Raw genomic sequence first — 14,055 nt, 5'->3', positions numbered from 1 at the left:
AAGGACTGCGGCGTAGTTGCTAAGCTCCGGCGTCCTTCTAAGGCGGGTCCAAAAAAGTAAAGGCCGGAGGCCGACAATGTCTTTAATTGAGCGGCGTCCCAGGTCGTGAAGTAATGGTTTAATGGGGGTAGAGACCGGAAGACCCACTAACTCTCTCATAAATTTATGCTCCGCTATAACTAGGTCAGTGACTCTTTCAGATCCCCACAGTTCAGAGCCATAAGTTGCAGCGGACAATGCCTTGCCCTCATAGCCTGCTAGAACAGGGCTGATGGGTTTACTAGAGGTCAAGCGATGGTCTCTGGCAATTGCTCCTGTCACTCTTTTAAAGTTTAACAGCATCTTGGCAATGTGAGAGTCCCACTTCATTTTACTGTTTATCCTGACCCCTAGGTAATCAAATGCATCAACTTCCTCCAGTAAAGTGCCATTTAGTACAATATGGATTTTCTTAAATTTTTTGTTTCTAGACAAAACCATCAATTTGGTTTTGATAGTATTGATTGTAAGGCCGCGATCTGTACAAAAGGCACTAAACCTGTCTAGAAGTTTCTGGAGACCAGAGGGGGTTTTGGACATAAGGAGAGTTTCGTCTGCAAAGAGGAGGGTAGGTATTTTTTCCCCTGCCAGGGCGGGGGCATCCGCTGGGTCCTCCTTCAAATGGTCTGCCACCCCATTTATAAAGAGGGAGAACAAAGTGGGAGCCATCACACACCCCTGGCGGACCCCCCTCTGCACAGATATTCTCTCTGTCAGCTGACCTTCATTCCCCCATCTGATTCTCGCATACGTGCCATCATGCAATCTTTTAATTAGTTCCAGGAGGTATCGCGGAAGGCCCATGTCGTGCAATACCTACCACAATTTGACCCGGGGGACAAGATCGAAAGTGGTTTTAAGGTCAATGAAGGCCAAATACAAGGACCCCTTACCAATTAAAACGGTCTTCCAGTAAGTAGCTGTGAATCTAAATACTTGGTCCATAGTACCTATGTTCTGTCTAAAACCCGCTTGTAAGTGTGTTAAGATGTCCCCCTCTTCTAGCCAGGCCCCCATTCTGGAGATAAGAACCCTGCCAACCACCTTTTGGATGACATCAATTAAACTTATTGGTCTGTAGTTGGCAGGGTCCTCTCTCGTCCCCTTCTTGTGAATTGCGACCACCTCTGCTCCCTTCCAGGAGTCTGGAACTGTATGGCCCTTTAACAATAAATTTATCAAATGGAGGATAAGGTTGGCCCATACTATGGGGTCATGAAGAATTAAATCACCTGGCAGCCCGTCCGGGCCTGCAGCCTTCCCACGAGCTATACTTTTAATAGCTGTCTGAACCTCTAGAAGTGTGAAATAAACAACTGATTCGGGCTGCATAGATACTGACTCGTGGTCTGGACGGACAGTCGAGGATTGCTCGGACCCTACCTCATTGCAGTAAAGATTTGAAAAATGCATAAACCATTGCTGCTTTGTTATGTTATTAGGGATAGGATCTGAACCCCTTTTAGTTAATTGGTTTATTAAGGCCCAAAAAATAGTAGAGTCTTTTAAAAAGGCCGCCTCGTTTAATTCCTGCTAATGGTTCTCCTCCCAAACCCGTTTGGCAGCTTCTATAGATTTTCAGTATTCTTGCCTAGCCAACCTTACGGCTACAGGATCTTTTTTCTGTAGGGCTGAAGAAATGGCCTTTCTCCGATCTCTACATTCTGTGGTGAACCATGTTTTACCTCTTTTAACTACATGTTTTGTCCCACCCTTAGCCCCGATTGTTTTAAAATAAGAGCCTATATGTTCTATAAGTTCCTCATAGGATTTACTAAGGTCTGCACTATTCATCTTGACGAGCGTGGAATTAAGCAGAGCAAATTCTGCTGCCTTAGAGGCCACTTGGAGACCTATACCAGATAAAATATCCTCTTGACATGACACTTTATGCCATTTGAGCCTTCGATTGCAATTAGTAGGAATCACTGCTTTTGAAGCTAAATGAGCATTTATAGTATTTTCCCTTGCTTCCCATCTAATGTCTGCACAGAGTGGGTTGTGATCACTATCTGGCATCTGCTTAACCTTCATATCAACCAGATACCCCCATGAATTTATATCTAAGATAATGTAATCAATGCGTGAAGGCCCATTTAATCTGTTGAAGGTCATAGCCCCATTGGGGTCCGAAATAGTTCTCCCGTTTAGTGCCCGTAGATTAAATTCCATAGTTAGGGCATTGATCTGCAGTGCCCTCACCGTCCATCTTTTAATGGGACTCAGATTTAGAACAGGGATGGAGTGTTTTATGTCTTCCTCATGAGTCCCTAAAAGATCTTCCTCACTTAGAGGTTCATATGTGCAATTTAAATCACCTCCCAGAATAATATTAGAGTGTGGGGGGATACCTGCTAGGGCCATTTCCAAACAGGAGATTGTAACATAATTTTGATTAGACGGACCTCCTCTTGCATACACATTGAAAAGGTCGACTCTGGTACCATTCAATGGCCCTTTAAAAGATAAGTGGAGAATATCTTCTGAGTTGGCATTGTGGACTTTAATATTCAGATTCAGTGCTACCTTCACCCAGATATGTAGTCCCCCCGAGGGGCGGCCCATACCTTGGGTTACAGCCGGTATATAGAAGGTGGAATAGCCAGACATATACAGGGATTCCAGGCTCCAAGTCTCCTGGAACATGCAGATCTCATGTTTGTTAATAAATTCATGTCAATCGGGGATGGCCAATTTCTTTTTGAGACCTGCAATGTTCCAGGAGAGAATGTGGATTATAACAGAATTACCCTCCCCTACCCCACCTACCTCACTCGTGGTCTGGTTTAGAAAGTCCATGCTGGGAGCAATAAGGGAAGCATTCAATGCCGTGGGGATATTCGCCACAGAATTCCACTTAGGGCTAAACTCCTGATAAGGACTGGCATTGCCACCTATTAGTCAATCTATTCTATTAAGGCCTGAATCATCGTCTGCCCCTTCAGTGAACTATAAGGGCAGACGCCTAATCTGGATATTTGAGTTATTGGGCGGGGAGGACCGGATCTCCAAATTCACCAATTTATCCGCCATAATTTGGTTATTAAGGTGAATTTCAATACAGTCACTGCTGGAGCTGAATAGAGACAATCTCTTAACGCTTATCAAATCCTCTCTGATGATGGATCTGCAGCCCCTAACGTGTCTGAGCCAATGAATGGCTTTATTATGTATGGATTCCCTGGATTCAGGGCCCTGCTTATTGTTCATTTTAGGGACACCGGTCATGTATACTATATTATTAGCAGTACTTTTGGTGTTGGACACAGATGTATAGGTTGTGCTCCCCTTAGTGATTTTATCTCTTTCCATCCTCCCATTACTAAATGATGGGGCAATTAGAGGACCAGGCTTATTTCGCAAATCTGCACCCTGCGATCTTATAATATCAGCATATGATTTGGGGCAGGACTTGGTGCTCATCGGTGTAATCTTTGGGCGCTCGCCCTCAGATGAAGATCTAAGGACGGGGGACGGTAATTGAGGTAGTGGCGTTGGTATTAGAGTGGAACTGCCAGGGCGCAAAATTTTGTTTGTCAGAGCTACATTCCCTTTCTGGGATAGTGTCGCCAACAATCTCTTGATATCCACCATGTCCTGTTCAAGTTTCTCTAACTTTAACAGGATAGCCTTGGTGGAACCAGGACAAATTGGGCAGCCCACAGATCTTTCTACGCATATAGCTGTTACATTTTCAACTGAGCCCTTCTTAGACGCCTGCGCGATTACATCTGCCGCGTCACCTGTTTCCCCCTCCAAGACGGCATATTTATTACTACATAAAATTGTGGTATCCCCTGGGCTTGACGATGCAGTCCCCTTATCAGTGTTAATGTCTGTTGCAATTAATAGGTCATCGTCTATAAAGCCCGATGACCCAGTTGCAGCAGGCACAGGACTAATCTCTGGTTGGGTGTGCACTAAGCAAATGGGTAGAGATTGCAGTGTTTTTTTATTTTAAAAAATATCTGGAATCACCTTCCCTCTACATTGGCCTGCATCTTCTGTATTGGGGGTGGGAAACGCCTCATGTTGTGGTGTATTGTCTGCTAGAATAACCTCAAAATCACTGACAAGATTTTCAATACGGGTCAGGGTACAATGTGAACTGGTGGCGATAGCTTTTTTTTATCTTTTTCCCTTTCTTTATATTCAACTGCTGCCCCCCCCCCCCTCCATAGATTTCCGTTTGCCCATTCTTCTGAGTGTAATGCAGTCAATTAATCATGCAACACAATAAACAGCCTTGCATGATTCCCCCTGCTATAACCCCACAGTACCTTTTACTCAAGTTCTAGTGTCCAGCCAAAGGTGAGGGTGACTTGTGGCAGGAGTTAGAGACTGGGCCCTGCCCTGTCTTTCCGGTCGTTGACAGGCGCAGGACGGCACGCCCGCTCGCGTCCCGCGCTGAGGGAGGCGCCTCGGTGTTTTGAGCGCCTCCGGGCGCTTGCTGATGACGTGCAACAAGTGCGTCCCCTGCCTGCCTGCCGGGAATTGAAGTCCTCCGGCGCAGGGACGCAGGTCTGGGTGAAGCGACGGTCCCACGGGGCTTCTAGCTGCCCCCTGCAATGACCCCCAACAGCGTTTGGAAAGGTAAGGAGTCCCACGCTGCGGGTGGCGCCTCGGTGTTTTGAGCGCCTCCGGGCGCTTGCTGATGACGTGCAACAAGTGTGTCCCCTGCCTGCCGGGAATTGAAGTCCTCCGGCGCAGGGACGCAGGTCTGGGTGAAGCGACGGTCCCACGGGGCTTCTAGCTGCCCCCTGCAACGACCCCCAACAGCGTTTGGAAAGGTAAGGAGTCCCAATTGGAAAGGTAAAGAGATTCCTAAAGTTAACAGGGCAGTTCGTTGAATCCCACTACTGAATTAGCAAAGCAGGTGGAGGCTTTCACCCACTGCCTGCATTTCAGGGGTGCGAGCAGTAAAGACTTCTAAATACTCTGTCTCGCAGTTAAGTACTAGAGCTGCTGCCAAGGAGACATTCTGTGGAGCAAATTACCCCGCCTCAAAAAAGTGGTAGTACTGCAGCAGCAGGAGGTGTCTCTTAACGGGAGAGACTGGAAGAAATAGCCCAATTCTCCCACAGTACTCCCTCAGCCTTCTCAGAGGCAGCCTGTTTACACACGGTTATCTGGGTTCCTATCTTCCACGTTGCTGAGAGAGAACCGGGCAATTCTGGCTTTAGTCGCAACAGCAGCCAAGCCCCCGTGCTCTACCCTGAATTTTTTCTCTGGAAAGGTGAGGAGCATTAAATGCCCCCCCTACCAGAACAAAACTTCCTCGGCCTTTCCTAAACCCACCCTCTACTCCAGCCCACACAGACACCACTGCACACATTCATCACCTTCTTAGAGCAGGTGGTAAATGTTTGTGGTACACCACTTAGAAAAAGGAAACCGTGTGGAATACCACACGGTAATCCTGTGTCAAACCAGAGGTATTTACATTATAACTACATGGGACTGGTGAGACGTCATCAGAGTGTGACAGTGATTACATGTGTGGAGTTGCACCCCACCAGTCCTTGTGACTCTTAATCAGGCCGATAATGTTTATTGATCCTCCTTGCCCATAATCCACCGTTTCCCTCTCTGACCTCAGCAGACGAACCAAGTGGAGGTTACTGTATACTTTATGTGTCTTGATTCTTTACTACAAAATATAGGGTTCACTAAGGCACCTGTATCTGACAGTGTTTCTCACTGCCCTATTCCCTCAATTGTAGTTGTATATGCTACTACACAATTCTAGGAGCCTCAGATTTGATGGATTCTAAGCCTGAGAAGAAACGTTATTACCTTTCTTAGCAGTGTTTCTATAACAGAATGAAGTTGCCATTCCAATCATGCCTTGTGCTTTTCTTGCTTCTACCAAAAGGAATCTGAGATAAAAAGGATCATTATGTAAGATCTTAATCATGAAGATCGGGGGGGGCAGATTTACCAATTTTTGGTGCACTGTGTTGCAAACAACCTAAGATGCTGCACTGCATTACATCAATGAGAAAGACACAATCAGCACCATATCTCCAAATATATGGTGCTGATTTTCTTTTTCCCCGCACCGGCAAACTTTTGGCTGCCATGCACCGATGAGACATTCTTGCATCACCGTGCGAGGGAGTATGCGTTCTCTCAAGTATATGGTTTGTATTGGAAGAAGAATCCTCCAGCACAAAAAGCTATGTTTAATACGCCCCTCTTCGGATGTGGGATGTAAAGTGCAGCAAATATGCAAAGTTTGAGAACTTTTGAGAAAAGAGCTTGTCTCGAAGGGGTACGTTTTTTGGTGGAAATCCCTGCCTACCAATTTTAGTCAACAGGAATTTGTGACATTTGCATGGGAACACACATATCAGCCGCGGCCCGTGCAGGTAAGAGCGGTGGGGCCGGGAGAGGGGGGGGGTGGGGGGGGGATTTTGACAGACAATGACGAGCGAAAATAATTTATTTCAATTTCCCTCGTCATCGTCCATGGAAATTCCCTTTCCCCCCACCCGGCCTCACCGCTCTTACCTGCACAGGCCGTGGCTGACACACATACCATCCAGGCATCCCCATAGAGTTGTTTTGCATTCCTTTAAGCAAGCTCCCAACACAAATCAGGATTTGCATTTGAAGGTAAATCCCAACCCAACATTTTGCTCTGGGTATGCATTACTTTTCTTATGCAAACCCAGTGCAAAATCTGATAAATGTTCCCCGAATCCCATTTTCTAAAAAGACCATTTCAGTGACATCAGAAAGCAAGGCTCTTAAAAACGTTTTGGTAGTCTCCGAGTAAAGTCAGTGAATGTTCTAGCAAAATAGATTACTTAAGAAGGGATCTACGCAAACGAAGCAGTGGTACAAATGAGTAACCTTTTATGAATTTACATATATGAAGTGTGCTATTTTACTGTTTCGTTTTATATCTACAGTAGTTTTGCAATAGTTAATTTAACTTACTTTTGCTTGAACTCCTCTACCAAATCCTGCATGGTCCTCAACTCCCCATCCAGACGGCCTCTATCGTTGTTCAAGCCTTCCAGTTGCTGTCGCAGGTTGCTGATGTAAGCCTCAAAGATGGGTTCAATGTTGTCCCTTCGAGAACCCGTTGAAACACCACCTTGTTCTTGCAAGAGGGCCCACTTTGTCTCTAGCACCTTATTCTGTTGCTCCAAGAACCGCACCTGAAACCCAAGCAATTGCAGATTTTAAACTATTTATTTAAATATATTGTATAAATAGGTGAGGTGTAAGGACCGTACACAAAAGCCTTCACAGAACACCACCACAAGAAAAGGGAAAATGTTGTCATTAATAGTTAGCAACATAGAGTGTGCATATATAAGTTTGTGGACACATGGCAGAGTGCAAGCAGTATGACCTAAAGTGCCAAAAGTGATTTAAGCCCTGTATGTTTTGTAAAATCAGATGGAATGTGGCAAAAGATTTAGATTATGTAGCAATTCTCTCAGCTACATATGTAGCTGTGGTAACCAAAATTCTTGCAGAAAAGGGTCACCGAATATGTCTAGGAATCTCTTCATAATCCGCTGCGTGCAAAACTGTAGCACACCTGTGTCTACCTGTTGAGCACCAAGGGTTTTCAATATTGGAGTTAAAAGAAAATTGAAATTCGGGGACTCCTTTGCTAGTTATGAAGATGAATGTCATAGAATATGCAGACATGGGGAAAGAAAACGTGTGAAGCAGGAATAGGAAAGTCCTGGATTACGTTACATTGAAGAATTAGTAGCCCACATTCAGCATTTATTAGGCTTATTGACGCTCAAGGAGGGTAAGTGGTTTACCGATGAAGACACTGTCAAGTGGATGACTTGAATGTTGGCCGTATCTCTAATTGGATTGGTGAAGCCACACACCAACTCAACATGCTGCGATTACTGCACTAATGAATAAGAGCAATTCTGAACCGCTCTGCTGATACTCCACAACCCTGAGTGTTGAACTCAAAACCTTATAGGTTGTGCAAATGGGTCATTATTACATGTGCGCCAACCTACTTTTGATAAACTGCAGAAGAAATGGTGGATGGTTTTATGCCACATGCAGACGTGGAATGTTGATCTCCACGTAAACATGCAGAGTTTGCTAAATTCACATGGCCCCCTCCAGGCTCCATATGGAGTAAAAATGACCCGTGAATTATCGTTATAACGATTTCCAGCTTACTTGCTGTCAAGTGCAGTCTGCAATGACACTAGGTTGTCCCAGGAGGGATTCATATGGACATTCTTTGCATAAAGAGTGGGCAAGCACTCGGACCGAGGGTGTACAGACTGAACTGTGCCTTGGGAATGAGTGTGCAAGTGGTGGCATGGACTGGCAGTTGGACATTAGCTTGGTGGTAGAGTTGGTGTCACAGATCTGGCAATGGGACATTGCTTGAGGGCAGGGTTCCTGGTAAGATTATACAGCTTGAATTTGCCTTGTGGTAGCGGTGGGAGCAGCCAGTGGCTTCAGCACTTTAACATGCATGGCCAGTTGCCAAAGTAATAACAGTTTCTCACTGTGGTGGAGGGCACTTACAACTGCTCCATTTTTTCTTTTTTTTAAAAAAAGTTTGTGGATTTCACATACTCTACAAACTTTTAAAAAATCAGCAATATGCAGGCTTCATACAACCGCTGTCACCTTACCCATCATCAGACAACTAGGGCCTTCTTATGAGTTTGGCGGTCTTCTTCTGGGACCGCTACCGCAGCGGTTCCAGGAAGACCACCAAGCCTCTGGTGTTCCTGCGCGCCTGATCCTTAGTTGAATTCAGAGTGGGTGTGCGATGCAGTGACACAGCGGTGGTCTGTTAGGCTTATAGGAGAGCCTAACAAGCATACTGCCGCCCTGACAGCGCCTACTGCATATTCCTGCACGGCGTGACTTGCAACATGTAGTGCATGCCACATCATGCACGAATGAAGGTGCAATTACAGGGGAGCACAACATGTGCCTCCCGCACGCACAGCCATGGCCAGATGAGCCCTGCATTTCCACAACCCTTTTCATGGTAGACTCTCTGCCCTGAAATGGGCAGTGGAAAAGCAGGTCGTAATATGCTTGAAGGTACAGGCATTGGCACCACCAGCATTTACTTCCATTTTCCACACCTCCACCACTGTGGGATCCTGGATCCTAGCAGAGGCGGCGGTCTTGTGGCGGTCCCACCACCACCACCATCATAACATGGTGGGGGTACAAGCCTTGGTGGTGGTGGTCGGGCAGTCACCACGAATGCTGCGGTCCCAGGACTGCCGTACTCGTAATAAGGCCCTTAATGTTGGCTACACAAAACAGTCTCACCATTCTCAGTGCAAGATTCAATCACTTTGGTGGTAGGTCATGGCCACTGTCAAACTTCTTTCCTTTAGAACTTGCTTCTTTCCTCCCTGTGAGGACAATTTGCTTGATTTCAGGAAAGTACTGATGACGCATGTTTTCCGATTGGCTTTCAGTATGTCTCTGTCCCTCCTGCTAATCAGTCTGTACCTTTCCTTTTTCACTTGAATTTGCTGTTTATCTTCCACCCTGCTTCAAAGTCTCATCAAACTCATTTTAATCGGCCCCCAAGATGCAAAAACAATTGATAAAAATAACTTGCTTCAAATACTGTACATAGCGTCTAGAAAACATTTATTTTCTGTAAATGGGGAGACAGTGCAAGGCATGGTCAGGCGCAAAATACATGAAATTAGAGGGAAACATCATATATTTGACGAACGAGTTTAATTTGGCAACTATTTTATGAGCAAAGACAGCCTTGTATTGCTGCTTCTCCAGCCAGTGTATAATGTTCTCATTCAACTAATTTGAACAGACTCTTTCTCAGACTGGATCTGGCTCGGGCAGCAAGATCTTAAGTTTGATTTCCATAGGTTAACGCAAGTTGATTTCAAACAATGAGCAACATTTCTCTTGAGTACCACAACTGTGAAAATAATTTCTAAGCACTCAGGACAAATGTGATGTCATAGCTTAGCAACATTATGTTTACTAATCTGCAAAGTAGGTCGGGCAAGCTACTGTAGAGATTTCCAAAACAAAAACGCAAAGATTGAATGTGACTGACCTTGTCAATGAATGAGGCAAATTTGTTGTTCAGACTCTTAATCTGTTCCCGTTCTTCAGTTCGCACTTTTTGAATCTCTGGGTCAATTTCAACATTGAGTGGTGTCAAGAGGCTTTCGTCGATTGTAACTTCTTGAATGCCGGTGGACGGGTAAGCAGGGAACCCTGGTCCTCCTCCTGGCCCGCCAACAATACCACCCATGGGTCTGGACCCACCTGGGCCCAAACTTCCGCTTGGTCCGAAACCTCCACTTGGCCCAAAGCTTCCACCTGGGCCAAAGTTTCCACCTGGTCCGAAGCTTCCACCTGGCCCAAAGCCTCCACCAGACCCATATCCTCCACCTGGTCCAAAGCCTCCACCTGCACCACTACCACCACTGAAAAATACCCTACCACCACGTACTCCACTACCAGCACCGACACTCCCAAATGCTGCATTATCACTTTGAAATGGAAGGGAAATTCTTTTATTTGCGCCTAGGCTAAAGAGACTTTGGGTGCCAAAGCTCCCAACATATCCACTCCCACCTCCCCCTACAATACCACCACCACCACCACCAGCACGGCCATATCCTCCCCCAACTCCTCTTTGGGATACAGAAAAGGAGCTGACACTACTTTTACTTCTACTCCCGGCTCCAGGGATGATAGACGACCAAGCGCTATAGCTCCTTGCTTGGTTCATAATGTTTTCTTGGAAGGGGAATGGAAATCAAATTAAATGGAGTTGCAGACGCAGCGGGAACCAGAACCCTCTGATCTTTGTCTCGGCGCTTCTTTTATAGCAACTAGCCCTGATTGTATCTGGTATGAGATCATCTTACAGAATTAATGAGATTGCTGTGCCCCATAGCAGTTAAACCACAAATAAACCAACACACCTACAAAATATACAAAAACTGCATTGCTTGAGGCCTTTTGGAATGCACAACTGTTTAAGCGGCTTCACATATCATGTTAAACAGCTCCTTCAATGCTTTTTGCAGTGGTAAATTAGTAGCTTTTTAGTTCATGGCATGAGTCGGTGCCCATTTCTTAAAATGCCCACGGAAACTCTTACATTTATATAATCATTGTCTAATACACTGTATGTTAGTCTTGGAGAACAAAGATGTGGTCAGATAGTGGCAAACCACCACCCTCCTTATTGCAAAGTATACATTAATTAAAGGTGGTAGGAGGCTCTATAGCTGTAGGCTCCCTAAAATGCTAATGGAGGGTTGACGTTTTTAATGCTGCTTCAACTATCATTTTTCCTTCTCCACGTTTCTCTATCTCAAATATATTGGGAGCTTCTGCTTCCAGGCTTCATGGCCCAACGTGCAAATCAATGCTTCTCTTTTATTTAATCTAGTGTGCCATGCAAATATATCATTCCTTAAAAAGCACTGGCACAGCCGCCAGGTCTTGCTTTGGCAACCTTCAGTGTTTCTTTTATTTATTTTTCAAACACATGCAGTAAAAGTTTAACGTGTAAAAATAATAAAATGTAAAAATGCTGCTGTTTAAATGTGGAGTGCATATGTTTGGAAAAACGAAAAAAAAGACTCATATCAAAATCTGTAAATAAGATAGTGTGAAAAAGGGGCTAGTCGCCAATGTGGTTCTGTGTACAGAAGTCTTTTAAAACCAAATCAAGAGTGTCTGTTCAAATAAAATCAATCATATTTGAAAAAGAGGGATATGAGCAATGGCAACAGATGGGCGCAAACCATTTATTATATTGAAAAGAGTACATATAAGTGAGCAATTCGTAGTGGCAGAGTGGTTGGCAAAGTTTCTCGTTATCAGCAGATTAGTCACGGTGCACGTTAGTGAATAAGGAACTGATGTGTTCCAAAATCCAGAGTCTGCAGCCAATAATTATAAAAATGTCCAGTTTTAAAATGAAATCTATGAGATATTTTGGAAAGTTACAAAATGTGACTCTTTTTATATCTATTGGGGTGTTTGGATACAAATTTAATAAAAAATGTCGTGTTGCAGAAATATTGTGTCAAGAATATTGGCATCTTATATATATTGTGAACAGGAATATCGAGGGTAAAAATATTGTTTTAACTGTTGCTTTTAAGATCGATGTAAAAAATATCAATGGAGTAAATATCGTTGGATATAATAGTTTTTTAGTGTAAAATACTTTCTAATGTTTTTTTAATTCTATGTTTTTATATTCTTTTTAATACATTTTTATATCACAAATAATTTGTATTTAATACATTTTTATAATTTGTAAATTTGTATTGTTTTAAATGTCTTTAAAAATTAAAAAACATTTTGGTATGGGGATGGTGGGTTAATAGGGGCTAAAAGTGGGGAGGTTTAAAAAAAAATATATTATGATTTAAAATTTTAATTTAATAATTTTTAGATATTCTATTGTTTAAATTAATTTAAAAATGTATTTATGATATTATGGGGTCTATTAGGATGGCGGGAAGTGGCACCACTGCGGTGCTGGCGGTGCGGAAAAATGCATTATACCGCCCGCGAGCAGCAGAACCCACGCCCGCCATATTAGTATGGCCAAACATAGCCCATTTCTCGTTCGCCGTGGTGCGACGCGCACTGCCATCAAAGTGCGCCCGCCACTGCGGCGGTGGGAGCCAATGGACACTCACCGCCGTGGGGAATGACGTCTGCCCCCTCCACAAATTAAGATGTCCCAAACAACCAGTCGCACCGCAGCGGAGATACCGCCCAACGAGAGACGGCAGAAGCTCGACAGCGGAGCGCGAAACGAGAGTCCCGGTCCCATCCACCCGGTCCCGACCACCATGGATCCAGCTCTACATGTTTTTCCGGTACTGTACCTGCTACATAACCAGCAACTCATGGACCACCGCAGGCGCCACCGTAGGTACGTAATAACACAACCGCAACACACAACTCATGGGCTGATACAGGGACCAAATCAACATCAGACACCCTGGTGGGGACAGGAACACATCCACGAGTGCACCCACACATAACCCACCTGCCACCAAGTCACCCCTCCGCATCCTGGACACACATTTTCCACCATCATGCAGCAATGTCCCGGTCACCTCACCGCAGCGGTGAAGACAAGGGAATACATGCGCACAATGCAGAAGGCAGGGCCAGCGACAGACATGGGCAGGGCACAAAGAGCACAGGGCCACACCTCCACAACTCCACACAGTAGCACCCCCCTGAAGGCACATGCCATGTGCCCCTCCTGTGCACCCCCTTGCACAACAACAAGCCAGGTGAATCCACACCATACACCACACAACAAACAACGAGGGAGACAGCCACAGCAGGAGTGGCTGCAGAGGAACACTCAGCACAGGAGCACAGGCCCAGATACACACACACACCACAACACCACCACACTCATGGCAACAAAAATGAGTACAAGCACAAAATGAACACACACATCCAGGAACAAACATCCAACTGGACACACAGCCTGCCAAGTCACACGTACACATACACACCCCATACTGACACATACTGACACACAGACACAGACACATACACACACCACATGCCAACAGCAATGGAGCACAACAAATAGGAAAGCCAAAGTGGGGTGCACACAAATGGAAGGCCATGGAGACAACCAACAAACATGTGTACATCACATGCAAGACAAGGAACAGAGAACAACACCCTCAGCCCATCAAAGCCCAACAGTCAGTGAAGTCAAACCACAGACAACTCAGTGCAACAACACAGGGAGACAGCAAGGCAAACCATGTATAGGCACAAGGATGAAAGAAAGGCCCTGAAGTCAAACTGTGAACAGCCACACATATGTATACAACTACTTCACAGGAGTACGCCAGCAGCACAACACACAGGGACCATTGGCACACTCCATGACTGCCAAACACTAGTAGGAATCTACACACATACTCCCACTCACACCAGCAGCACACAACCCCAGTGTCAAACACACTGAAGGCTGGCAATAATTGCCAGTCA

The 14,055-nt window shown here is 45.1% G+C and overlaps 1 protein-coding gene across 1 annotated transcript in view; it reads right to left on the bottom strand.

Annotated features, from left to right (window-relative positions):
* The window catches only part of LOC146833196 (keratin, type II cytoskeletal cochleal-like), a 215,390-nt gene extending 204,524 nt beyond the window's left edge, over window positions 1-10,866 (bottom strand). Inside the window, exons 1-2 of the mRNA XM_085600854.1 lie at window positions 10,106-10,866; window positions 6,985-7,208 (exon numbers count right to left, since the gene is read on the bottom strand). Coding sequence (XP_085456980.1) covers window positions 6,985-7,208; window positions 10,106-10,789 — 908 coding nt within the window. The 5' untranslated portion in view covers window positions 10,790-10,866. The remainder of the gene's footprint in view (window positions 1-6,984; window positions 7,209-10,105) is intronic.
* Window positions 10,867-14,055: the final 3,189 nt, after the last annotated feature.

The sequence above is a fragment of the Triturus cristatus genome, chromosome 4_2, assembly GCF_964204655.1.
Source record: "Triturus cristatus chromosome 4_2, aTriCri1.1, whole genome shotgun sequence".
NCBI lineage: Eukaryota > Metazoa > Chordata > Amphibia > Caudata > Salamandridae > Triturus > Triturus cristatus.
This window is presented reverse-complemented; position numbering and strand designations above follow the sequence as displayed.